The sequence below is a fragment of the Sciurus carolinensis genome, chromosome 11 (genome assembly GCF_902686445.1).
Source record: "Sciurus carolinensis chromosome 11, mSciCar1.2, whole genome shotgun sequence".
In the NCBI taxonomy this organism is placed as follows: domain Eukaryota; kingdom Metazoa; phylum Chordata; class Mammalia; order Rodentia; family Sciuridae; genus Sciurus; species Sciurus carolinensis.
Genome location: NC_062223.1, coordinates 64,606,256 through 64,634,175, shown reverse-complemented (window position 1 = coordinate 64,634,175; position 27,920 = coordinate 64,606,256). Strand labels below are relative to the sequence as shown.

The 27,920-nt window shown below is 50.0% G+C and overlaps 1 protein-coding gene across 3 annotated transcripts in view; it reads left to right on the top strand.

Moving 5' to 3' along the window:
* The window catches only part of Mical2 (microtubule associated monooxygenase, calponin and LIM domain containing 2), a 208,942-nt gene that overhangs the window by 19,918 nt on the left and 161,104 nt on the right, over positions 1-27,920 (top strand). For all 3 annotated transcript variants that reach the window (XM_047516541.1, XM_047516540.1, XM_047516542.1), the window contains exons 2-3: positions 3,978-4,048; positions 23,979-24,319. In XM_047516541.1, coding sequence (XP_047372497.1) covers positions 24,056-24,319 — 264 coding nt within the window. In that variant the 5' untranslated portion in view covers positions 3,978-4,048; positions 23,979-24,055. The remainder of the gene's footprint in view (positions 1-3,977; positions 4,049-23,978; positions 24,320-27,920) is intronic.

Here is a 27,920-nt window from a genome sequence, read left to right as displayed (position 1 = left end):
AGTTATTGATCTCTCTGAGCCTCCGTTTCTTCACCAGGGAAGGAGTGGGATGATCACCCAGGTCCCCGGGCTGTGCTGAGGTTGGGTAAGATCATACAAAAGAAAGAGCCAGACACCCAGTGCACGTGCATTTAAGTGTTCCTACAGGGCAGTTTCTCTCCCTTCCCTGCCCTCCATCTTGTCTCCCGTAATCTCCCTCTAGATAGAACTGTATTAAATAACTGGATTTTTTTCTGCTTTGTCTTCATTTGAAGTCAATGAAAATCAGCTCCAGCTTCCTACTTTCTCCTCCTTTGCTAATGTTCTTGGCAAAGAAGCCCAGGTCCCACCAGGAACCACAGGACCAGGCTGCTTCCTTTTGGTTTCAGCATCTTCCCCCATGGGGAGGGCACCAGTCCAGGGCTGGTAGCAGCCTCCCTTGCTCCAGTTTTCAGCCGCCTCACTGTACGTGTTTGCTTTGCCCTGGCCGCCTGGGTCTCGCTGAGGGTGGACAGCTGGCTTTTCCTCCTGGGCAGGATTTGGTGGTGACAAAGCAGTGCTGTTGTTTGTCAGGACTCTTGGTTTCAAGGGACAGGAGCCAAGCCTAAATGAGTTTATGTAAAAGTTGGACATGTTAGGAGGTTTCAGGGAGGCTGGGAGAGTCAAGAGGACACTGAAGAATCCAGCCCCAAGAAGAGAACAGGTGATCTCCAGCATCCCTGGACCGAGTCGCCTGCTGGGTGGTCCATAGCCACGGGCAGCTCCCTGCTGACCCCACTCAGCCCTCCACCCAACCCAAGAGGACCAGGCAAACCCAGGCCTCTTCAGATTGGAGGCTTTGTACACATACAGCCTTTGTACCAGGGGCCATGCCAAGGAGAAAGGACTCTCGGACCTACCTTGAGTCCTGTGTCCATCTTTTTTGCTGGGAGTGGGAGATGAGGGGGTTATATCAAGAGAAGAAAAGGAGAAGAATACTAACTCACTTTTATAGTGAGATTACTTTGTGCCAGCCATTATTCTAACATCTTAACCTGCAAAACTCATTTGATCTTCACAGTTGTCCCAAGGAGACTGAGGCACAGAGAGGTGAAGCAGTTCACCCAAAGTGACTTCACGAGGAGAGCTGGGATTGAACCCAGCTGTTTGTTCATTTTGTAGTATTGAGGATGGAAGCCAGGGATGCTTTACCATTGAGCTACATTCCCAGTCCTTTTAATTTTTTATTTTGAGGCAGGATCTTATTGGGTCGTGAAGGCTAGCCTCAAACTTGTGATCCTCCTGCCTCAGCCTCCTGAGTCACTGGGATGACAGGTGTTCACCACTGTGCCCAGCAGTGCTCTAAACCACCACTGACATAGACAGTAGGAACCAATGCCATCTCCAAGTACTTGCTATGAACATGAGCTGGGCTAAGTCCTTTACAGAATTATCTCATTTAATCTTTAGAGTAGCCCAATGAAGTGGGTACCAACATCATTTCCATTTTAGATAAGAACCTGAGGTTTACAGGGATTATGTGAGTTGCCCAGGGTCTCTTAACTGCCACCAAGCCTTTGTCCTCTGTCAGGGAAGTTGGGTTGTGGACCTCTGCTTGGTGTGTACTGATTGGTGGTTTGTGCTGGTCTTGGTGTGTCTCCCACTAGCTACACCAAATGATTCTTGAATAAGACTTCAAAGTATCAAACTTCAGGATTCGTTTTTATTGACTGTCCAGGGTGTGCCAGGCCCTGCCTAACTGCTTGGAGTACCTCAGGGGTGCCCCTGCCTCTATGCAGTTAGTCTTGGAGAGTGTCAGAGAAGAAGGATTCCCCAAGTTGCCCTCCACTGGGCCTCTCATGTTCCTTGAGACCATGAGGGCACTCAGACTCACAGGGAGGCTTTTCAGGATCAAAGCAGGCTCACAGGGGACTGGAGACCTCGTGCCTCTTGGCTTGGATGTGGCATGGTGGCAAGTCCACAAGGAGACAGACTTTCTTCATTTGGATTGATGATGGAGGGAGGCATTGGATCAGGAACAAGCAGGGGGTGGACTCAGGAGAGCCCCACCCGAGTCCCAGGCTGCTGTGATCAGTGCTGGTGGGGACTATGAGCCATGCCTGCTTCCTCTTCTGCAGTGGAATACCACAGCCTCCTTCCAGGGCTGCCGGGAGGATTCGCTGAAGCAGCACGTGTTAATGGCCCCACCTAAATCCTATGCACAGCCTTTAACCTCTACTAGTTTTGTACATGTCTCTAAAAGTCAGGATCTGTGGAAAGGGACAGCAGAAAGGGTCCTTGGTGAGGAAATCACCAATTACATCTAGTGCCTCATAGATGAAGAAATAGGCCTGGGCAGTGCTGGGCGCGGGGACTGTCTGGTTTAGTGCAGTCACAGGGAGTGCAAAGCACGCTGGCTATTGGTCCGTAGAGGGTGTGCAGTGGTTGGCCCCTTGAGTGACTGGATCCATGTGTTCGGGCCTCTGTGGGAATCTGACCAGTGGTCAGCCCTATGACCTAGCCTGGTTGTGTCCACTTCCATCCCATTATGAAGACAACCCAAACTTAGAAAGCCCCTGTTGGCCTCAATAATAATAACGTCACTAGGTGCATAGGGCCTTCTGTCCTGAGATCTAGGGAGCAGGAGGCCATGACTGGTTTCTTGAATTCTGCATCAGGGTGTCCAGCTCTCCCACTCTCAGCTCCTGGAGCCTTCCTGTGAGAAGCAGGGACAGATAAGTTAAGGCCTTCAGCCGCTCTGTCTTCTGCCTTGGGACAGCAGCACGGGGCCTACAGCTCATGCTGATAGAATGTGGCCCAGGCGGGCCAGCCTGTTTGTCCGCCGGCACAGGCCCCGAGGGGTGTGGGCTTGATCATGGGGATGGTGGTGGGCAGGATTGTAGCTCCTGCCCAGGTGACTGCTCTGGGAGCTTGCCAGGCTCACAGTGGCACTAGGCTTTCACATTGAGGACACCTCAGCTTGGAGGGAAGGACCCTGAACACTGGGTCAGTCAGGTCTGGGCACAAATCCTGCCATGCTGTGGGACCTTGGCAAGTGCCATCGCTCTCCAGGCCTCTGTTCCTTGTCTGTGTGAAGTCACTGAGACGACGCACATCTAGACCTAGCGGTGCTGATTCCATGCATGACCCGTGCTCAACAAGTAGTGGGTTCTGTCCCACTAAGGGTCTGAAGACTTGGGGCCCCTCCCAGTACCCTCACATGGCTCTGTGTGTGTGTGTTCCTGTGGACAAGCAGCCCAGCTGCTTGCCAAGCCAAGTGTGCGTGCTTCCCCGGAGTGTGGACATGGCCCCTTTTAAAGCTCAAATTTCACATCTGTGTTAGGTTTTGTCCTCTCGAGGCTACCTCTTAGACATTTGGATTTTTTTTTTTTTAATGTGAAAGTAAATCATTAGAAATATTTTGTTACTCCGGGACCCCTTTTCTAAACAGGTGTAGAGGTATTTTTTTACAACAGCCATAGAATGTAACCAAATAATGTGGGTGGTCCCTGTAAGCCAAAATAATAATTTGTTTAGGAATCAGTCATGATCAGATGGCCCTCTTCTGCAGCTTCCTAGTTCATCGAGCATTCTCCTTTCCACTAGAGGCAACCTGAAACTTTTCACCCTGGTGACCTGTTAGCAAGTTTTACACCAGCTTTATTTACTTCCATTCTGTCTCAACCTTAGAAATTCTGCCACTCTCTGTTTTTAAAATCTTAGTGTAGACATAGGGTAAGGCCTTAGGGTGCCCCACAACGGGTAAACGATAGGACCTGCTTAGCAGTGTTTCTTCACATGCAAAGACTGGAGCACAGAGAGAGATTCTCTGTCCATTTCCTCTTGCTGGGGTAAGTGTTACTAGGAGAAAAAAATGTACAAAATAAGGATTTATTTAGGAAACTCCGCTATGACCAGAGCCCTGTGCAAACTCTTGTAGGGGAGCAGATAGGAGGCTACAATGTCAGATCACAAGGCTGACATTAATTATTGGGTTCTTTTTTTTTTTTTTTTTAAAGGAACATGGCAACCTGTGTGGGGCTCGTCCCAGAAGGAGAAGTCTTTAGCCCTTGTGATGCCTGAGAACCAAGTAAGTCACAGTGGGGTCTTTTTTACACATTGAGTAGCTCCTGGTGGGGATCTGGTTTCAGGCTTAGGAAAGTGTGGGATCTCTCGGGTTTTCCAAGTTCATGTGACCCACTAAAGATGCCGTGGTTGGTGAAACCTTCCATCCCTCCTCAGCTCTCTGTCCTCGTCCAAGACTCCAGGGCTGCACAGCCTCCCCAGCTGTCAGAGGGGGAGGGCTGAGGCTGACATTCAGGAGGCGGGAGACCCATCTAACTGGGCCAGGGATGCAGCACTTCAGACCCCAGTCCAGCCCTCTGCGGGTGCTCCAGCCTCTTGTCTGCCCAGGTCTGGGCAAGGGAGAGATTGGCCAGGTAGCCTCTAGGGAGTGACTCAGAACATCCTAGACCACTGGTCCACAATTCATAGCGTCCTCATCTGCATGGAGAACAGGCCTGTTTATTTCTTTCTGTGGCTTCTGAGGTCTGGATATGTCTTCCTGCTGCCCTCCCAGCTCCACTTGCTCTTCCCTGTGCTCTGTGCTCTGCAGTTCTGCCAGAGACCCTCCTCAGAGCCACATCTGACTGTCTCTCCTGTTGGCCTTCAAGGCCCCTCCAGTTGGACCTCAGTCTCCCTGTTCTGCCTCGTTTTCTCTTCCCTGGCTCCAGTCCCACCATCCTGGAATAGCTTGCCATGTCCTGGACGTACTGTTTCTCTGAGGAGCTTCCCTTTCTCCCCAAGCCATGTTGGTACCTCCTCCTCAGTGCTGCCATGATCTTTGTCCCTCAGATATACCTCTGAATTAAGGGGGGCCTCTGGGCAGGGAGCCATCCTCCAACCTTCCTATCTGAGGCAGGAGCCCCTCCCCACAGGCACAGACAGTCAACAGCTATTTGTTGCCCCAAGGAGTCTGAGCCCCGAGTTAGGTCAGGGGTCCTAGAAGCTGTCACAGATGTAACTGTCTTGACAGAGCCTTGAACCCTGGGATAGGCGGTTGTGTTAGCCTCCCTTATTTGATTGACATGTAGGCTGAGCATTGAGAGGCCTGATTACTTGCCCCAGATTGTAGGCTATTATGGCCCAGGTCTCACATCCTGTGTCCTAGGCTAGTCTGGTTTCTATAATGCCAACCTTTATAATTAGAGAGGTTATTTAGAGCACAGCCCTCATTATGGAATAGGGAAACTGAGGCCTTGCCTGGACAGACTTTCTCAAGGTTGCAGAGCTATCTGGAGTGTCAGAATACAAGCCCTGGGCTTCTAGCCTTCCCCCACCTCCACTCTCCTCTGCCTGCCTCCTGTGTGCTATAGTTTGAGGGCATTTCTAAAAAGAAGGTCTGTGTTCATTGGAGGGCAAAGAACTTAAAGGACACCCTGAGTTGGAGGGGACACAGAGATGAAGACAACTGGCTCCTTGCCCCAGCAGCTCCCCCAACTGTGAGCCTGGGGCAGGCTTCGTAGGAACTGTTCGGTGCAGGAGGAGGAGGGAAGACCCGAGGGCCCAATACAAGAGAGGCCAGGGTCCTGAGGGCAGCTGGCAGCATATCTAGACATTCAGAGTTGGCTGGTGGGTACCAAGGATCCACCTGGGGACAGGATGAAAAGGGGTTGACTGGACCCAAGGGAAAGCTGCTCAGGAGTTCTGATTCTTAGTGCCTGGGCAAGACCCAGGCAAAGAGGCCCAGATTGGCCAGTCTGCAGCAGGCTGCGAATCCCTCCCCTTCCCTGCAGAAACAGCATGCTGGGGGTGTCCACAGAGGAGGCACGCAGCAAACAGTGAATTCTAGTGTTGTCTGAAATGTGCGTGGGGAGGACGTGTGTGCTGTTCTGGCTGGCTCACTTCTATTGTGCGCAGATGAATTTTGAGTTGTGTTTTTGAAGGACCACGTGACCGGTTGTTGCCATCCTCCTTTGGATCTCGGCTCTCTCCCAGTTCATTCATTCAGTGCAGACTTGACACAGGGCCAGGTGAGTCCTGGTGCTCACTCCAGCCCTTCTTACAATGTCTCGGGCACTCAGACTGGAGACTGGCGCTGACCGCCAACTCCGTCTCCATTGGCAAGTTGAAACATACAATTTGCCCAAATTACAGAGAATGTGATGTTTGCCAAATAGGTACCTTGGATTGTTTTCCAAAACATTACCAGATTATATATTTCTCTAGGGCAGAGAAAGTGTGTCATGTTATATCATTATTGTTTATACCTCATATTTACATTGTACTTCACATTTTTTAAAGATCATTACATCTTCACGATCAGGCAGGTGAATATACTCCCATTTTCCAGATGGGAAATTTGTCTTAGACAGGCTGGAATCCACTCAAAATGAAGTTGTTGTGCAAGGACTGAGCTCCTGTTTGAAAATTCTGTAGTCTCTCTCCTCTACTAAGCTCCAACCATATGTAAGTCCCTAGAAGACCAGGACATAAGAAGAGCTCATTAAGTATTTGTTGAATGAGTGAACTTTTTTTGTTGTTTGTTTTGGCCACTTAATCATAAATGGATCTTCTCTGGCAGCAAGGAGATCACTGCCCCATGAAGTATTTGAGTTTCTTGCCATGATAAGGGACTGGTGAGTTCTCTTCTCACCCAGGCTCACCTCCTTGAACTGGGTCACGCACACTGAATAATTAATTCCTTGAGTCTTTTACTATTCCTGAGTCAGGAGCTTCCTCTTCCTGATGCAGAGGTGATCTGACAGACATTGATGTTTGAGCAGATCGGGCCTGACAGGCAGATGCTATGGCCTGCTGTAAACCTTCAGATGGCCCATTAGATGCACTCTCAGCCTAAACAGGTCGGACTGCCAGTGCACTGTTTCATCCTCTCCTGCCATCCTTTCCCAGTGACTTTCTCTAGTCTGCGGGAGAGGGGCAGCTGTGGGTTATCTCACCTATTTAGGGTACAGGGAAGCCTGCCTCTCTCTTCTCACTGACCTCTGAACTTTCAAAGATTCAGCAAGGGCTGGAGAGAGGACAAAAGAGCATGTCAAGCCAGGAAGGAATGCACAGGCTGGGGAGGCTGTCAGGATAACATCTCCTGGGCCCGCTCTCAACCTAAGTGACATGAGGGTCATGTTTCTTAGAGTCTGCAGGGCATCTACTGACCTCATTAGACATTTAAGGTCAACTGAGTGGAGTGGAAAAAAGAGTGAACAGAGACCCAGAGATAGGCGTTCTAGGGTGGACTGTGCACAACTTAGCTGGGTGGCCTTGGGCAAGGACCTTCTGTCGTCCTTGGATCTCTTAATTAGCAGACAAAGGAGGTGTGGGAAGCTGAATAGCATCTTAAAGGAGCCTTCTGGACTCCTGTGGTCCTTAGGGTGTGCTCTGAGTTTGTCCTTGTGATTGGCACTGCATTCTCTCTGGTTGCCTCCTCCTCATGTAGCCAAAGCTTGCTCCTGTAAGCATTGTCCCTTGGCCTGTGCAGCTCTGCCACCCCACCGCCATGCCAGAGCACAGATAATAACCGCCTATTGATGTCCTCAACTCCCGCCAAGCAGCATGGGAACACATCTAATTGTACAAGAGTGTTGGAGACCTGAAAAGGAGAGTTCGGTTGCTCTAAAAGGCAATGGGATTATGGGGTGTTGATATAGCCAAGTTCTTGGTGCCCCAAGGTTCCTAAGCACTATTGAGCAGAAGGTAATTAATATATTCTTAAGAATGTGGCCCTGCATGGCCTGGTTAGGGGTGGCCGGACATTTTGGAGCAGTAAAGAAAGTAGCATTGGTAGAAGGCTGCTCAGTGAGAAACAGACAGCTAACACAGAAAGGAGAGGGGCAGGGAAGGTGGGTTCATCACTGAGTTGGACAGTTGGAGAATACTGCAACTGAAGAGAACTTATAGAGTTCACGTTTGTAAGTCTTCATGTTTGTAAGTCAAGCTACTGAGGTCCAGAGGTGTGATTTAAACCAACCCGTAAAGCAAGCCAGTCGTGGGGGGGAGATGGAAGCCAAGTCTGATTGCCAGCACGTGGCTCCCTCCCTCGGCCACATTGCCTCCTGAGTTCAGCTGCCACACCTTCCACTTCTCTTTCTGACCCTGAACTGGAATGGCTGAGGTGTTAGCAAGGCCCCCACCTTGCCGTTTATCAGGCCCAATAAAACTTGGGTGCAGCAGCAAGGAGTGGTCTGCAGTCTGTCTGATCTGTACTTCGAACTTGACAGTGTTGAGTCAGCACTATCGTGTTTTATGGTGTGTCGTGGGGTAAAGATCAATTTAAGACGGGAAGAAGGAGGTGATGGTCCAGCATCCACAGTGGGATTTCCCACGGCCAGGCCCCAGGTTTGCTTCTTGAGATGCAAAGGTGAGTAAGAAGCAGTCCCTTGACTTCCAGGAGCTTGTGGCCTGGCTGGTGGCCAGACAGATGTTTATAGTCATAGTTATCTAAGCATTAGCGACACCCCCACTCTGGAAGCACTGAGAGGAGAGCAGCACCCAGGGAAGGGTGCACCTAGGAGGTCCTGCAGGGCTTGGGTATTAAGGATGAACAGGAGATTGTCAGGCAGAGAAGGAAGCAGAAGGTTTTGCAAGAAAAACGTTTGGAGCTAAGAAAGGGCCTGACTTGGCATTTGGAAGTAAGGAGGGGTTGCTTGCATGTTTTCTTCTTAGCCCAGAGTACAAGGAATGGAACATTCAGTTGAGAGATCAGCCCCGGGAAGAAGATGGGATTTGGAGCCAGACTGTGCAAGGCCTTTGCAAAACACTTGCTACTATGGGAGATTCATTCACACAAACATCGGGAGGCCCACAAAGACCCTCCAGATGTGAATTCTCCAGGCTCTGAAGTGCTACCTGCTTGTGTGGGGAGTTGTTTTCAGATAGTTTGTGTTCATTTTCTACATTTTCTGTCACACACCAGTGGAGGTGATTTTTGGTGGGGCAAAAAGGGAGTGGGATGGGATAGGCCCCGCCGACAGTTCATATTTAAAATGTCTCAGATTCCTTTTGCCAAATAAGCTGATAGCAAACACCCTTGTGAGTTCATGTGCAGACTGTCTCTCCAGGGACTGCTTTGCATTCCAGACAGGACCACACAATAATTCTGCAGGAATTGAGGGTATGGGGTGAGAAAGCCACTTAAAAAAAAAGACCAATGACAATATATAGCTGCTTTTAAGGATGATATTTGCAAAATATCCAGGAAGTGAATTATTTGTCATGAGGAGGAACCAGAAATTTAAAAAAAAAATTAGATCTTTAGAGTAGAAAAAGGAATGGATGAAGAGAGAAAGAGCCCTCCTGCAACTTGTCCCCTAAACATGTTGCCCCCATTTAGTAAAATACCTTACTGAGTTCCATCCCAGGAGATCTGTTTTGGAAACTGAACTTTGAACCTGAATTGTCCTCTGTGGAGAGGAGTAGACTGATAAACTCAAGGGTGACTTGGAGTCCGGCTTCTTGGTCATGGATCAGCAGTCTACTAGTCACCCTGGGTTTCATTTTTGAGGAAAGAGAAAATCTTTTTGGGATAGTTGCTGCTTGCTTTAGTGAATGTGGTTTAAGTCGCCATGCCTAAATGCCAAGTGGAGAGTCTAGCACCTTCATTCAACCCCTAGTGTACACTGGAAATGGGGAGATTGTCTCCAACCCCTGGGAAAATTCCCTGACTTGGTCGTACCTCCTACAGTCCTCTCCCCTGGGGCTGCTGGATGTTGGAACTTGGGGCTAGTTAAAAAGCATTTTGACCCACTCCATGGTCAAGGCACTTGCTGGGTCCTGAGCTTCTGTCTCAGCATCTCTGAGCTCAGAGTACTTCCCGAGAGTTGGCCTCCTGAGACCTCTGCCTCTTGTGTGTAGTCTGTCTTGCTCTCTGCTGCCAGCATCACCAAGTGGGCAAAAATTCCAGGATATTTAAACCCCAGTTCTGGAAGGTGAAATAAGCCTGTCAAAGCAATAACGTCCTCAGTGCTCAGTTCAGCAATGGAGTGTATTTTAGGGATGATGGATGCTACCTTATCTGATCAGAGAAACTTTCTGCGTTTACTTAACTGGCTTTATGGATCTTTGGGGGAAACAGTTCCCAGGAGTCTTCAGTTCCTCTGTACAGTAATCGGGTGGGCCAGAGCTGTCTTCATCCCTCACTTCTACCCAGACCTCCAAACCGCCACTGGACAGCTGCGTTTTCCCCAGCGACAGCACTCCCGGAGAAGTGAGGAAGGGCTTCCTCAGAGCTGTCTCCCCCTGTCAGTTTCTGGTCTCTCGCTCTCCTGAGGTGGCATCTGGGGACTGTTAAGCTGTGTTCAGGCACATTTCCTGGCCCAGAGTCATCCAGGTCTGTAAAATGAATATACGAGTGAATGGATAAGCAGCAGGCAAGTCCTGTCTCCCAGCAGAAGTGAAAAGGAAGTGAATAGGTCTCTGTCCGAGTTGCCTGCGTGCCATGCAGGATCCAGCATGCACTGCAGAAAAGACCCCTTTGGCCCTGGGAGCCAAAGGGTTGCCTGATAAACTGTCTCCTGGGTGGGGCCTTGGGGGCAGCTGACTTTTGATCCACATCACCTCAAGATTATGAACCTTATTTTCAGGAATTCAAACAAATACCAGTAGCAACTTCAAGGTACTGGGAAAGCTTGACCCTGGTAGAAGCAGTGTGGAGTCCACTCCCCTGTTTCTGCTTGCCCAACCCACCCCCACCTGACTGAACATCCCATTCCAGTACCCATGCTGTGAGTCCTTGCTCTGTCATGCTGCTTCTCTGCAACATGGGGAATCTTATGTTAAACCCTAGCTCCTGGCTTCCCAAGTGTGTTGACATGTTGGTAGGCTTATAAACAGGCCTTAGTCCTTTCTGACTCAGGCAGGACTCATCTGTCCATGCAGGTGGACACACCTGCTCATAAAGACTGAATGACATTTATAGGTCTGTGTGCGGAGACTAGGGTGAGGGCATGAGCAGCTGCCCTGTGGGCTGCATGAATGGCCCAATAGAAGGAACAGACAAGCACCCACCTTCCATGGCCTTGGCACGTCTACGTGGAGAGCCCACTGCTGAGCCCCAGGAAGGCATTATTCATATTATCAATAACATTGATGGCAACATAGACCACAATGCTTGTGTAACTGCATGTTAGGAAATTAATGCTGAAGTTTAAGGTCTGTAATTCAACTTGAAAAACTTCAAGGTGGAGGCAGTTTCCTCCCTTCTGGAGACAGATTTTTACTGGCAAACATTCTTTCATTTGATGAACATAGGTACCAACCACCTCCTGGGAGCAGGAATAGCACCATCCCTGGGTTACAGAGACAGAGTCGGCAGGCAACCCATCAGCAACCAAAAGAGGATGTCGTAGGCAAAGCTGAATTATTTGATTCTTAAATATTGAGAACAGACCAGGTACCTAGAACTGAGGCAAATACTCTGGGAATTAGAAAGGAAACTAAAGACCTTGACCTTTTCCTTAAGAAGTTCACACATTTGTTGACCAGACGAGATTAATGCACAAAAAAAATGATGGGTTCAAGACTAGATGAAGTGCCGATGACCCAGTCGATGGCCTTTGTGACCCTGGTATTACAACCGTTTGTCTCCCCCAGCAGGTCACAGTTCTGTTGTTCACCTGGTACCCCAGCCTAACAGGGGAGGATCTGTGGACGGTGCAGGTTGTCAGAGGATGAAGGGATAGAAGCGATGGAGTGTGGCCACTGTTTTCCAAACAGACAGAACTCTGTGTGTGTGTGTGTGTGTGTGTGTGTGTGTGTGTTGTGTGCATGCATGTGTGTGTTGTTAGAGACTAAACCCAGAGATACTCTACCCTTGAGCTATATCCCCAGCTCTTTTAAAAAAATTTTTAGTTTTGAGACAGGATCTTGCTAAGTTGCCGAGGTTGGCCTTGAACTTGTGATCCTCCTGCCTCAGCCTCCCCAGTTGCTGGCATTGCAGGTGTGCCTCACAACTCCTGGCTTCATGGGAAGTTAAAAGTGCTTTTCCTCTTGGACTTTAGGCTGCAGGAAGTGGGCCTAGGAAGATGAATGTTTGGACACTTCTTGGTGAATTTTCTGTGCAGTCAGGTTTGGTGGCCTCTGGCAAAGACCCCAGGAATTTAGAATGATGCAAGAGAAAGAAAGGTGGGTAAGAAACGGGCAGCTTCCACACCTGCATGCTGCAGCTCACCCTGGAGACCCAGCTGTGGCCAGCTTCCCCAGGAGCTTCTCCCTGGCTCTCAGGCTCTCCGTCTCCCCACTCTGGGTCTGCAAGTCTGGGTGTCCATCTCTGCTGCAGGGAATTGGGACTTTTATTCCCTCAGTAGACTGAGGCTCCTAGCAGGTCTTCCGTGAGTACTGTGGCTGACTTGGCTTCAGAGGACGGTGAGATCCAAGCAGGATGGGAGAAGAAAGGCAGAGAGCTGATGCGACCCAGAAGACACAGCCACTGGCAGAGCCTGAGCGCCTTTGGGAACTGAGCCTAAGAAGAGGGGGCTACACCATGTGGTGGCCCCAGGGAGCCAGGCAGGAAGTTTGAACTGGTTCAGGGGTATAGGTACCCCTGAAACTTTATGAATAGTCACAGTCCAAGCTACCATGTGTCCTGAATTTCATGTGATGCTCTTGATTTGATTTATCCACAAGCAGTTGTTAGCGAACATCTAACATTGCCAGAGGCACAGGTGCAGCCTCTGACCTCAGGGAGCTCATAGTTTGAGGCAGACAAGCTCATAAGTAGATCAGTGTGTGTGAGAAATCATCATACAAACCTCCACAGATGCAGTGTGGGAAGAGGGGCTGGGAGGGCAAGGGAGGCTTCAAAGAAGCACTGTCCAACGGAGAGCCCTGCCTAACTAGGCGGCCTTGTGTTTCATCCTCAAGTAACCCAATGGGACAGGACTATTATTATCCCCACTTTATGGATGAGAAAACTGAGGTTCAAAGAGGTTAGGTAACTCATATGGGCTCACACACCTAGTAAGTGGTGGGTCAGGATTTGTAGCCAGTCTGCCTGACTCCAGAGTCCAAACTGGGATCTGTGACAATCGCTGCCATGGTGGTTTCGGCTGTAAAGTTAACTGGGGTTTCACTAATGACCAGAGCCTGGCTGGGTTTTTCAGACATGGACGGGCACAAGCCAGGACACAGTGTACCCAGGGAACTGGGGATGGTTCAATGGGTCTTGAGGACCAGGGGAGGATGGGAGGGGAGGCTGGAGGGGCGGACAGGGGCCGGGCCGTGAAGGCAGTGTTTGCCTTGCTCCACTGAAATGTCTCGACTTGGCCCTGCCCACTGTGGAAGGGCTGTGAACAGGAACCTGACCAGACCAAGTGTGTGTTTCTTATACGAAGATGTCTCCAGCTGCACTTTGAGGGTTAGGTTGGGGGATTGGAGGAAGGCGAATCAGGAGGCAGGAAAGGCACCGGTGAGCAGGCTTTGGGAGTTCCGGTGAGAGCAGATGGAGACCGGCACCTCCGAGTAAGAATGGGAGACCAGTAACCAGGGCTACTGGGGAGGCAGGATGTGGTGACCAGCCGGCTCAGCGAGGTGAAGGAAGGGGGTCCAACAGCATAGACTCCGAGGATGAGACAGGAGCGCCTGACCGTGGGGGCTGGACTGCAGGAGGAGCAGAGGAGCAGGCCAAGGCAAAGAGACCACGAGCAAGGTCTCTGCAGGGGAGCGGGAAATGTCTCATGGCAGGTGACACCTGGCCTGGAATGTGGCGGAGAGACATGCGTGATGCTGGTTGAGCCATGGAGGTGCTGAGTTCCTGGAGGGTGGAGATCAGAACCTTCACTTTCAGGAGAGTGAGGAGTCTACAAAAGACCAGAAATGCTGAGACCACTAGCAAGATAAGGCTGGGTTAGTGACAACTAGGCTTAGCAACACAGAGTGGGAGATGATGCAGAGCCTGTGCCCTGGGGGCGTGTGAGTGGAAGCCAGATTGTGGTCACTGAAGTATGAGTGGGAGGTGAGGAAGGGGGGCGTTGCGAGGGCAGAGTCTCTTTGGGGGACCTCGGCTGCGAAGGGAAGGAACCAGAGCTGACGTGTGATTTTGTTTCCTCCACTAAAAGCAAACTCAGGTCTTGCTGTGGTTGAAATTGTGTCCAGGTCTGGGAGTGACTTAATGATCAGTTCACAAGTCAGAAAACAGCAAAGAGGGGCTGGGGTTGTGGCTCAGTGGTAGAGCACTTGCCTGGCACGTGTGAGGCCCTGGGTTCCATCCTCAGCACCACATAAAAATAATTAATTAAATAAATAAATAAAACAAAGGTATTGTGTTCATCCATAACTAAAAAAGAATTTTTTAATTAAAAAAAAAAAAGAAAACAGCAAAGAACTTATTGGATGATGAATCCTTTTAGAGGGTGAAAAATGCAGTCAGGTGGCAGTTCTTCAAACCAGGGGAACCTGTGGAGGACAGACCATCAGACACCCAGTGGGTGTCCAGTGGCTGGGGGTGGGGTCAGCTCTGTGCTCACCCTAGGTTCCCTGATGCCGTGCTATGCACACCATGAGCAGGCATCGATGAGAAGCCCCGTCAAGTGTGCTTTGCCATGACTTCTCCCCCTCTTCCCCAGCATCCCTCTCTATATTCAGACTAATTATGAGGATTCAAGTTTCCGACACCTAATTTCAGCAAATCAGGAAGAGTAGTGCCACCCGAATACAAACAGTCACCTGGGGCATGACTTTATGGGCATGCTAGGCAGAGATTTGGTAGATAGTATGGCCGTAGCTGTGCCACCTTGGCAGAAGGTTGGTTAAGGGGAGAATAAGCCACCTCCACCCTCTGCCTTGGCTGGGCTTGGGCAACCCGGAGCTGGGTAGTGGTGTTCCCATGCCCTATGCCACTGCTGACACTTACCTGGTATGTCTGGGAGCCTGATGCTGTGAGAGGCACCTCCATTTAATTTCCACAGGAACACTGTGCTGTTATGACTTGCTCAAGAGAGCTTGTGACTCAGAGAACCACGTTCCTTCCCTCACATCACATGGTTCGCAGGACCGCAGGAGCCTTCCAAAATGCTCAGGCTGGAAGGGAGAGCAAGGGAGTGAACTAGTGTGTCTGTCCCAGTCTCTGGTCAAATAGGGAAAGGATGTGTTTTTTCAGATTGGGTGTGGAGGTGGCGGCGCCTAGGAACTTCTCCAGGATGCTGAGGTACTCATGGAAAGTCGGACATAGACTGACAGTGGGGTTGTTACCAGAAGTGGGTACAGCTGTGGTAGCTCAAGTAAGATGTGGATTCCCACGTGACCAAGCTTCTGGTTGGAGGGACTACCTTGTGACACAGGCCAAACGTGACATGCCCACCACAAATCCCTACTGGCTTCATCAAGGTGATGTTTGCTGCCTCACAGATGAATCCCAGATTCTCGCAGCTTCACAGATTTCAAGTTTATTTCCCACACATGTGAAGGGCTCTCTGCCAAGTGGGTGTCTAGGGAACCCGGCTCCTTTCTCCCTGTGGCTCTGCCATCTTTGTCCCATGGTTTTTAGCCACTGTGCTCTGGAGGAGGGGAAGAGCACAAAGGGCCTCATGGGAGGTTTGATGGGTCAGTCCTCGAGGTGGCGCAAGTCCCTCCTGCTTGTGTTCCATGACCCAGAAGTTGATCACCTGGGCTCATACAGCTGCAGGGAAGGGCTGAGGAGGAAGGAGCAAGTCACCTGGGGCCAGCTATCCTGTCTCTGCCATGCTTCCCCACCATGACAGGAGGGTCACTTCTTAGTGTAGTGTTTATTGGTGGATTAGTTACTGTCCTCATTTCGTATTGCATGACATCTCATGACTACACATCCTGGCAGTTTGGAGTTTGAGGACCAGAGGCCATGATTTGGTGTGCAAGGCAGTGGCTCCATCCACTGTGTGGAGCAGTGTGGGAATGAATGGTGGTTTAGAGTGTCCTCTGGCCTCTGGCTGTGGGAAGTTGAATCACAGATTCACCTTCTGGCCCTGTGACTTTGGACAAGTTGCTGACTTCTTTAATTTTTTAAAAAACGAGGATGATACTAACATCCAACAATGCCTTTGTTATGATGATTAACTACTTCCACCTGTATAAAGCTGTAACACATTGCCTGAGACTTCACAGATGCTCATTAAATGGAACAGTTATGTTCTCAAGATCATATGTTGCTTTAATCCTTCAGCACATGCTTGGTAGAGAGGGCCTCACGCCAGAATGGCTGTGATCACAGTCAGTACAGGGTGCTGTGGGAACACTGGGGAAGGGGTTGGGGTGAGAGGCAAGGTGACCTTGGGAAAAGGAGGCTGGAAGGTGGATTAGGGGTTATGGGATGAAGGTGTGCTCAGGTTAGTGTGCCCTGACAGAGAACAGCAAGAATGGTACATGATCGTTCTGACACTGTTTTTATAAGTGGAAACATTTTGTTGCATGACAGTGGTGTTTTCTGATGAATCAAAAGCATTCATAGGTAGGATCCTCGAAGTTGACATTAGTCAAAAAAAAGGTAGGCCAAGCCCTGATTTTGAGGGATGGGGCTTGTCCCCTCACACAGCTGTCATTTGCACTCATTCAAGCCAAAGTGAGTCCAGCAGACCAGGGCTGACCCAGACCTGTCTTCAAGGAGCTTTTAGGGAACCTGCTATCTGCAGAGAAGAGTGCTTTCTGTGTTCAGGGACCATGGTCTGCCAGCAGTACTGTGCAGGGACCATCAGCACCCGGGGTAAGAAGTGTTCTCCCAGGTGAGGCAATGTGTGGTGGGCCCCAGGAACTAAGTCCAAGGTGCTGGTACCAGAACTTCCCTGGAACTTGAAGGAGACCTTGCAGGTGCCTGTGGATGTGTGTGTGGCAGTGGTGGGGGCCTGGAGAAGACTGGATAAAAGATAAATATTGGGGACTTGGCAGGGTTGAGCTTCAAGGGGCTTCCTGTACTCAAATGAGATTTGGAGGGAAGGGTAAGAAAAGCATTGATAAGGTTGAAAAAAAAAAAAGACAAGTTGAAAACTATTTCACTGAACCAAATTAAAAACCAGCAAGTTTCTTTCATTAGTGTAATGACTTCTTATTACCTTTTTTTTTTTTTGGTACCAGGCATTGAACCCAGGAGAACTTAACCACTGAGCTACATCCCCAGTCCTTTTATTTTTTTATTTTGAAACAGGGCCTGACTAAGTTGCTGAGGCTGGCTTTGAACTTGCAATTCTCCTGCCTCAGCCTCCTAAGTTGCTGGGATTACAGGTGTGCACCACCGCACTTGGCACTTACTATACCGTAACGCAGTAGTATTGTAGAAATGGACTTCATTGTTAATCAGGGAACACACTCTGAACTCAAGCCTTGGGCAACTCCCATTCTTGGGTGGTGGTCTTGTTTTGTATGCATTTTATTATTGTTTTTGTGGTAAAATATGGTCGACATGGAATTTGCCATTTTAACATTTCAGTGTGCATCAGCCCCATTAAGCACATTGACATTGCTCAGCAGCCAACCCACCGTCTATCCACCCAACTTTCTCCTCATCCCTCCCTGAGGCTGCACCCCTTTAGCACTCACCCCCCCCGCCCCGCCAGGCCCTGGCAACTGCTATTCTGCTTTCTGTCTGTGATCCTGCTTACGGTGGCCACCTCCCACTATCCATGTTAAGATACGTTGGCTTCCTGGAAACTGGAACTATGAGTTCACAGTTTTCCCCGTTACCCAATGTATGATCCAGGTGGCTCAGGGCACCCACAGAATTGTCTGCCAAGTTTCTATAGGTAGTGAGATCTATGTTATTTTGTTTATTTTGTCAACCAGATAAACAGGTGTCCATCTTGGGGGCCACTGGCAGGGGTCCTGTGGGCACAGCTAAGACTTGGGTGGAAGGTGCTGTCATTCACAGTCTACACTGGTACGGGGAGGGCGTGGTTCTTTGGAAGGGGGACGCCACACTGGACCTGAGGGTTGTGCTCTGGAGAGTAGAGCTGCTGGGAGGGAACTTGTCCCTGACCTGTTAGAATTTAAGTTAGGTGGCTTAGCATCAGGGCTTCAGGCAGGAGGGCCCTTTCTTTTCTGGAGAAGAATAGCATTGCTAGTGCTGCCGAGTCTCGCAGGCCTAGGAGGCCATCCCTGTCAGACCTGAGTGAGTTGAGAAGTCTGCACAAGGCCTACTTTCTAATGCTGGGACTGATGGTCAGGGAGAGGAGACTCCTAGACGTGGAACCTGTCTAAAGCAACAAGCTTCAACAATCACACATCCTCTGGGTGGAAAATCAGGGAAATACAGAGAACAGCCTGAGACTCTATTGTTAGGTCACCCCATGACTTAAGAAAGTGTCCTGCAGTTGACACTTGCACTCTCCAGGCCCGGAACTGCCAGAGACCATGAACTTAACTGATATAATTCACACCGTGCCTTCAGAAAGGGCCAGTTTGTCTCTGCTACATATTGACAGGATCCATATCAGTGTCCTTAGGAGGGCAATGGGAGGGTCAGGCCAGAGCTCAAGCTGAGGTCTCCTCATGCCTGGGTCAGAGTTCTTTCTTTTTCTAGGAGGTCCTGAAGAGAGGTTTAGTAGTATGGGCAGAGATGTGAAGCATGGATAGAAATCTTGAGGAAAAATTTGAAAATGCATTCATATATAAATATGCATGTGTATACATCCATCATATAGAGACAGGTACACATAGATACATATATATATATATATATATATATATATATATATATATATATATACACACACACACACACACAAAGGAGATTGTACTCACATACGGCAAAATTGTAGATGCATTACAGAAAAGAGATGGCAAGTTCTGAGATGACTGTTTAAGACCCATACTTTTGAGAGGGAAAGTGCGCTTACCAGCCCACAAGTCTGTTGCAAGAACTACTTAGGGTAAGGCAGGCAAAAGGGCCCGGCTGGCAGTGGCCCCTGAGATGTTACCTCCCCTCCTTCCTGGCACTGTGCTTGGTCAGCATCTGGGTGTCTCCTAGCACTGGGCAGTGAGATCCTGGAGGGTGGGGACTGACTCATGGGTCGTCCCGGGGTCTGGCACCGTGAGTGGCTCCAAGAGGGAGTGGATGGAGGGGTGGAAGTAGGGATGTGTGAGGCCGGCGGAGTTTGCGCACTGTTGTAGAGTGTGGGAGGGTGGGAGCCAGAAGGACAGGAGCAAAATGAACTGGGGCTCACAGTGGGGGAGCAGGCATGGAAGGCCAGGCTTGCAGTTGACTTGTAGCCTCTTCCAGAGTTCCTGCCATGGGCAGCGGGGTGACAGGGACGGGGGGTTGTGTCTGGGCCCCTGTTGCAGTCTGGGACCCTGTTAGGGCTTTCACGGTGGGTGCCTGCATGCCTTCCTTTTCACTTTTCTGGAGTGGCTCCAGCAGGTGTGGGTGTAGCCTATGTGAGAAGGCCTTCAACTTCCTGTGGGTGATCTCAGGGCTACGACTAGGAAGTAGAGAGAGATCTTTGGAGACACAGACCTCCTCTCTCTGGAGAATGACAAAGAAGACTTCCTAAGGCCATCTTACCGGCCCAGCAGGCGGCCTCGGAGGCAATGCCTTCTCCACTGTGGAGATGATAGAGGGAAGGCTGGAAGGAGACCACAAGCAGGGCGAGCAGTCTCTTCCCAACCCTGGAGTTGCTCCTTTTGGTTCAAGTTGGCTACCTCGTGGGAGATGGAAAAGAGGGAGGGAAGATGGGGTCTGCAGGCCCCACCTGTGAATCAGACCCAGGGGTCTGCAGAGAGATAGGTGCATTACAGACATTTACCACTGCCAAGTCCCTGACTGGCTCCTGCCTCTTCTCGGGTGGGCTCATGTATGCTCAGAGCGAGCTGTCAGTCCCTGCTCCACCCCCTGTGGGTACAGAATGGACACCCCATTCCCTTGCTGAGCCTTCCCAAGGTCCTTTAGTGAGGCAGACCTGAGAGACAGCAGGTGTGAATAGGCAAGAGGACTTTGTTCTTAGATTGCATTGACCTTGAAACAGATCTTGTCTGTGTCCCTCAAGGGATTGAGGGTTGAGCTTTCTCCTCATGGAAAAGTTCTGCCCAGTGTCCCTCCCCAGAACTCCTTGAGGTTTTATGGAACTCTATAATTTTCCCAAGGCCTTGTCACACTGTTTGCTGCTGTTTGGCAGATGATGAGGCTCAGGTGGAGCAGAAGGTATAATCCTAAATGTGAGTGCAGAGGTAAACTGGGGTCCAGAGACCCCATCACTCCCTTTGAGAGAGGCTCAGGGACTCTGCACAAACCTTGAACTTGTCTCCCAGATGCCATAGGCTGAGCCCATCACCAGTACTGTCACCTGCAGTTTGAGGCCTTGAATCTTATTTGTAGTGGCTAGAGGCAGGGGCAGGGAATAGCTTTGTGACTCATGATGTCACATAGGCAGGGGAACAGAAAAACCACAAATAAGGGACTCCAGTTGGCAAAACCCAAACTGTTTCAAACCTATTCTTGGAAACTACAGCATCACATCTTGTTTCTTCCCAGAAAATGCAGAACCTTTCATCCTTCTGCCTAATTGCTTCTATTTCTAAGACATATCAAACTCCAAAAAGGCAGCAGCCGATTGGTGATAAACAAGACTTGTCCACCCACAGCTAGCCACCCAGGGTCCTCTGAGCTAACACACTCTTGACCTCCTTCTTCTGGGGGCAGGGGAAGGGTACCCACCAGAAGCAGTACCCTAGGTCTCTGGAAACTTGACGCTCAGGCCCACCGAGTCCTCCTGAGCCTTTTCAGTTCCTTAGTGGCACCACCCTGCACCCTGTGTGTCTTTAGCTCCTCACCAAGGCCACACTGCATGGGGTTCCCCCCTTGACATACGGGGAACTTAAAGCTCCCAAGTTCAGTGACTTGCCCAGAGCTACAGGGTGAGGAAACAAGTTTGAACTCAGGTCTTAGGATTGAAAGCACTTGTCCTGTGGGTTTAAAGTCGATCAAATTCCTTGACCTGGGAAACAGTGAAGTTATCATGAATCATATTCCCTTTTCCCCTTCCTTTTGGTTTGAGTGTGTTTGGGCCACTTGAAGAATAGTAATGAGTACTTGTTGTCATGTAGCAGCCAGGAGCTCAATACTCTGTGTGCCTTACCTCATCGATTCCTTACCACCCTAGAAAGCAAATAGTATTGTTCCCATTTTACACATGAGAAAACTGAGGCTGAGAAGGTGAGAGAACTCCCCTACAGTCACACATGTGCTTGAAATCAGATTCCCACCCAGGTTTTTCTGAGTCTAAATGTTCTGTTTTCCCACAGGGAAAGCTACCCACTGTGGATGTCAGCATCATCTTTAAATTCTCTGACTTAAACTGGCAAGCTGATTTTAAAGGTTGAGATTTGACTCTTTGAATCAAGGGAGGCAGGTCTGAGCCTGGTGCGGGCTGTGGGGGTACATGTCCAAGGCTGCCTTTATCTCCTCCTGTCAGGCCATCTCCCTGCACCTCTCCTTATCTCATCCTAGATAAGAGCAGGTTCCCGGAGCTCTCACGCCCACCCGGAGCCCTCAGCACCACCTTTGGCTCTTTCTCCACTGGAGCCCTGAGATTAAGTTGTGCATTTTTCTTTGGAGGGAGGAGACAAGTTCTTCCAGTTTGTAAATTATTGTCTGGGAGTCAGATCGGGCTCCATCCCTCCCAACAGGGCATGATTTTAGACCACGGAGGAGCTGGCAACTTGAGGAGTTGACTTACACACTTTGTTTTTCAGCCTGGTGCATCCCCCAGATACTAGTCTGCCTGTGAAGCTGCAGCAGGCCCGAGTGCACAGCTGAGCCTCTAGGCCCAGGCTCTGCCAGCTTCTCCATTTCTTTCTTCCTCTTCACAGCGACCATCGAGGTGGAGATCATCATCCACCTCTTATAAAAGAAGACACTGAGGCTCAAAGCCTGCGCAGCTTGTGCGAGGCTGCGTGGGCAGCCAAGGGCCATGCCAGGCCGTGGGCCCCGGCTCCCAAAGCCCCAGAGCCACCTGGCCATCCTTGGAAAGGACCGCAGGGGAGCAGTTGAATGCAGGCGGCCTTGTAGCTCTCAGCCAGCCACTGTGTCCTTTGTTCCTGCTGGCACAGAAGTAGATCCAAAGATAGATAAAGCCTGAGAATGTTAATATGCCGAGAAAAGCAAACGAGTCTGGCTTTCCATTTATGCGTTCTGGGTGGCAAGTGCAGCACGTGGGGGAAAATCGAGACACCAGAGGTGGCAGTGTTTATACGAGGGGTGCCAAAGGGAGCTCAGTGGACATTAAAGGAGCTGGGGTAGCATCCACAGAGGAATCCAGGTCTCATCTGGGCCAGGCGGAGTGCTGCAGAGCCAGCCCTCCCAGCCTGTGGAACTTGTCGAGTGGCATGGGCCAGGACCCTCAGGTTGGGCCTGGAGCCTGGTCGAGGTGGGCCAGCCAGCCAGGAGCGTGTGCTGGTCTGCCTTCAGCTGAGCACAGTGCCAGGCATACTGGACGTTCCCTGGGGAAGCTGGAAGGGAGGGCAGGGTCCCACATCAGCTGTTGGTGCTCCTAGGCCTAGAGGGGACGCACTCCATGACCTGTCCTGGACGTTCTCAACACTCACCTTCTCTGGGCTGCCTACCCCTGGAACTTGCTGTCATTCTGCAACTGTACAGCTCTTTCCAGACTTGGGGAGTTGACTTACACACTTCGTTTTTCCTTTGTCTGGAATGTCACTCCCTAGTCTTCAAGTGAAATCCTCCCAGTCTCAGGACTGGAGCTTCTTGGGCCCCTCTGGACTCCTCGAGCTCTGTTGGACACCTGCTGCTCTGGCTCCTGAGCACCTGCCTGTAGTCTTGTCATCATCTCTCTGGTCCTGTCTTCTTGCCAGGTCGGGTCTGAACCTGCATTGGCCACCCCTCTATCCCCAGCCCCAAGCATGTTGCCTGAGCCTCCAGCAGTGGTTGCCGAATGAATGAGTCAGAGATGAGGGAAGATGAGAAGCACTTTCCTCTACTCTTAGCATTGTAAACCAACCTATGATCCAAATGTACCCGTATAAATGTTCTGGGGAGTGTGAAGCCCTATTGGAGAGCTCAGTCTGGCAAGCCCTCTTGTTTACAGACCCCACAAGCCCTCCTGACCACTGTCCAGCCCAGGCCCTGCCCCTCCACACTGGCCAGTTTGCACTAGCTTTGGATTCCAAAAAAATAGCTAGTATTTTGGAAAATCAGCTCTACTTTATTTTCGTTCCTTTGAAACTTCAGTGACTTTCCTAAGAAATGCCTGAGGTTAGAGTGGTACAGAGAAAGGTGCCTGTGCCAAAACCCAGGCAAGCTATTTTTGTGAAGTGAGTGAACAAACAACCATCGAATTTTCCCTTCCATCAGCCTGAGCACTTGTCCCAGCCAGTTCAGCCCGGCCTTACAAAGCACAGACTCCTTTTGTCCATTGGAAAGGGGAGGCCCATGTGTCTGTCTTCTGTGTTTCCGACTAAGGTGAACGGTGTGCTTCCAGCAGATTTCAGAAACAGGTTTGGGAAATTGCAATTGGTAACTTGTCTGGGGGAAAACACCTGCCCGTGGGTAACTTATGAGGAAAGATTTTAAAGTTTCATGTCTGAGCCCAAGTGGGACTTTCACGAGGCCTGGAGAGGACCATGCTCTGGGATTTTACTTGTGCACTGATGTCATGGGGCTAGATTGGATTCCTGTTAGCCAATCAACTTGCTGCACCAAGAACAGTAGGTTTTCCATGGTATTAAACCTAGTGCATTTTTCTGGCTTTTTCCTTTCACTAGTCACTATTTCCAGAGCCATCTGGCTTGTAGCAAGATTGACCAGGTACTGTTGACATGAGTCAGGGTATATATAGCTTTGCGCAATCTGTTTCTTTTCAGCCAGGGAGAAGAGTGAGCAGGTACTGGGGAGAGAGATTGGCCGCAAGACATCATTGCTGGGTTAGGGGGTATGATGTACACCTTCCAAAGATGGTCCAGGCTGAACACTAAGTATAATGAATGAAGATGAGTGTTTTAGTATCTTAAAGGAATTTCATCGCTTCCTCTCGGTGCCTATCACCCACTCTCCCCTCATTGCCCATGCGCCTCACCTCTGTCTCCACCCACCTTTGCAGGTGTGACGCTTCTCCGGGTGTTTCATGGTGATCCCCTCTGTCCTGTCCACACCACTGCTCCGCGTGGCTCCTGAACCATGGGGGAGAATGAGGATGAGAAGCAGAGCCAGGCCGGGCAGGTGTTTGAGAACTTTGTCCAGGCTTCCACATGCAAAGGGACCCTCCAAGCCTTCAACATCCTCACCCAACACTTGGACCTGGACCCTCTGGACCACAGAAACTTCTACTCCAAGCTCAAGTCCAAGGTGACCACCTGGAAGGCCAAAGCCCTGTGGTACAAACTGGACAAGCGTGGCTCCCACAAAGAATACAAGCGAGGGAAGTCGTGCATGAACACCAAGGTAAGGGTGACCTGGGGGTTGACATTTGGGAGTTAAGGAGCAGTGGCCATTCTGCTGTTTTGAAGTTCTGGATAGATGTGGGCGTGAATGTTGTATTGTTCTGCTCTGCTGAAGGTTTCCTTTGTCTGCTGTGCTTAGCTTGTCCTGGTTGGGAGTTTCCACATTATTCTGGTGGCCTCAGCCACCCTGTGGTACCCTTTCCAAGGGAGAGAAACCAAAGGCCAGGTGAGGGACTGAAGCAAATCTTTGCTTTTATCCAACTTCTGCTGCCACTATGGCCACAGTCACCTCTAACAGCCACTAATTATGGAACAACTCCCGTGTGCTCGGTGCTTAAATCCATGATCACACTGCACACTTGCAGGAGTCCTTTGGGCCATTTTAGAGATGTGGAAACTGAGAAGCCAATTCCATTGGTCACACAACTAGAAGGCAACTTTGTTTCAGTTGATTCCAGGGCTTAAGCCCTAAATTCCATGGAGAGGCTTAATTAAAGAGGTGTTCCCCAGGAGCATAAAAAGATCCCCTGGTTTTTAAGGAGCTGGCTAAGAAGTAGGTCTGTGGTCCTTACCTCCTTTTCCTCCCTCTTCTTTCCCTCCCTCCTGACACCTCTGTATTCTCTCCCTCCTTTCCCTGCATGCATTCTCTGCTCAGGATTGCACTCGCAGTTAACCCTCACAAATAATAGTGTCCCTTATCATTTGACTTTAGGTTGCACCCATGAATGCAGGGCTGACCCTACAGCATCACGTCTCTGGCATCTCCGAAATGCCCACCACCCAACAGGCAGCTCGAAGTCAAGACTTGCCAGCTGGCCCTGGGTGGGGCGGCGGGGGCTCTCAGCCCTGGGCACTAGTCCAGCCCGTGTGTTTGGGTTGAGATTGGATGTGCCATATTTAGACCTCTCAGGAGGTAGCTCCGTCAGAGCCCTTGGAATTCCAGTCAGTGCCAATCCCAGGACAAGGGGATTGAACTCTCCATGGCAATCAGAACTGTTGTGTTTTTGTTTTGGTGACGAGGAGTTGTTGAGTCCACCGTTGCTTTCCGTTGCCCTGGGGAGACATCTGCCAAGCTCCCCCGAGCCTGGGCACACTGACTGTCCAGGACATAGGAAGAGCATCCCATCAGGCTGAAGCAGCAAACATACTAGCCACCAGGTAGTGTCTGCCATGCTCCAGCCTCAGGCGGAGACACGGCCGTGGTAGGGAAGTAGGAGGGGAGAAGAGGTGGGACCAGGGTCCTGGGCGAACTTCCACCCAGGCTTCCCTTCCTCGTTGTGCCTTTATGGTTCCCATTCCCAGGCAGCCCTTCAAGGTTCAAGGAGGGGAAAGTTTTTAGCTTTCAGAGTTACTCTTCTCAGTAATTGTATGCGGCAGCTTTCTTTTTTAAAAAAAAAAATTTGACATGCAACTCTCCTCCAAGATAAAATTAAACAAACAAATTAAGTAATTACAAAGGTTCCATAGAAAGAAGTCAAGTGGCCCAACTGCGTGGCGCTGTCCCAGGAGGGTTTTCAGAACAGTTTTATTAGGAAATATTATGGCCTCACACCCCGAGCCCTTTGTGGGTCTGCCTAGGTGATCTGAAGGTGGCTCCTCCCAGGCAGTCAGCCGGCAGGGGGATGAGCAGAAGCTTGGCCACCATGAGAATGTCCTCTTCAAAAATCACCAGCAGGGTGTTGCCTGGCTTGTCTGGCCAGCCCCCGTTTTATAAGCTTTGATGGCTTGAAGTGGTGGAGTCCTAGCATCTTGTGGTTGGCACCTGAGATACAAAGGGAAAGGAAAAGTCTTCTCGTTTGTGATGTTGAGTAAGAGTGGTTCTTGCCTCCGAATGTTTATGCCTTTCTTATGAGGAAGAACAAAGACATTTCAAAGGGTGATAGTCTGTCTCATTAAAACCCGGGCTGCTGAGAGTGGGAGATACATTTGGAAATGCACCGTCAGTATGGATAGTGTCTGTGGAGGTCACTGGAGCGGCACACTTCAGAAACCCAGCTCAAACTAACCGGACAAAACGAGAAAATCGTTAACTCACGGGAGGGGCGGCCCAGACACAAAGTCACTCCCATCCCCCCTCCTCCCATCTGTGTCTCTCAACGTTTTGCTCTGTGTTGGTTCCATTCCTTCCTGCTGTAGACAGGAAGCCTCATTGGTAGGCTCTGCTTCATATATTTGTAGGTTCATGACCCAAAGAGACTGGGAATCTTTATCTTCCAGCTCAAAGTTGAAAAAAATCTCAGGGAGCGTTGTGATTGACCCACTGCTGGTTTTATGATGGTCAAAGTCAGAGGAACTGGCTACTGTGATTAGCAGACCATTCATGAATCATAATTGAGGTGAGGGAGGATCAGGTCCCCGAGGATGTGGAGGTACAGATCCCCAAGGATGTAGGGGTGTGGGATAGGCACAGACATCCTCTATAGTGACTGCTTATTCTGGTTGTGGTCCAGTCCTGCCCCATATTGAATTCATGTGTGGATAATTAATGCCCAGCTCTCCAAAGCCAGTGCTTATCTTTCTTCTTGTGAGGCACAACCCCAGAAGAGGGATTCGGTCTCTCTTCACACAAACAGACACTGTCTTGTTTATACACGAGGTTTAGGTTTCCTCTGGTGTAGTGGCGTATGATTAGCATTAGCCAAACAAGAAATGCTGGGCATTAGCATACATGTGGCTGATCATAAATGCTAAGCCAGATACTGCAGGTGTGGCAGGCGTGGGGCATAAAGCCAAGCTTCTGGTTAGCCACAGGTTGGGTGGGAATACTGAAATGCAATCCAACCAGACCCCTACCTCCGCACCCAGGTGGACACTTCTCGACACCATCTGGAGGGTATCTGGGCTTTGGCATTTCACAAGCATTCATCAGGCCACTGGCGTTCACACCATCAGTGAGTGTATATGTGCTCACAAGTACCTGTGCTAATGGTGGTGGTGGGAGACTGGGGACCAGCATCTATTCAGGGAAGCAGGGCTCTGGTAGAGGGGCCAGGAGACAAGAGAATAACTTAGGAGGTCTCTCGAACCTGGCCAGTTGCATAATCCAGCTGGGGATCATTGTTCTTTATTGATTTTTATTTATGAGAGTTTCATCAGGCACTTAATAATTCTTTCCCTGGCTTCTGTCTTCCCACATAAACAGAGCTGTCTTGTTCACACCCCGCATTTACGTTTCTTGGGTGTGACTCGATAAGAATGGGGTGAACCAAGGATCAAGCTAAATTAACTCTTTCAGGACAGATATTGGCTCTGCCTTCGAGTAACACGTGGATCAGTTGTCACATCCAAGCAGGAAATGTTACCTGGGGAAGCAACCCAGAAGAACCTGTGAGACGTCTTTTGGTGTAGGATTGCCCTATCACAAAATCTCAGTCTTCATTTTTCCTAGAAACTTTTAGTGCTAGGAGGAACTTAGGAGGATGTACCTTCTCTGCATTTGACAGGTGACAAAAAGGGCCCCAGGAAGCTAAAGCTCCTTAACTGGAGTCAGCAAGCAACTCTACTGGGGTTTGGACTCTCTTCCTTGGTTTGCTCTTGGGTTCTTTTGCTCATTCATCCAGTAGCAGTGCCCGAAACCTTAACAAGTCATCGGGCAGGAAGGA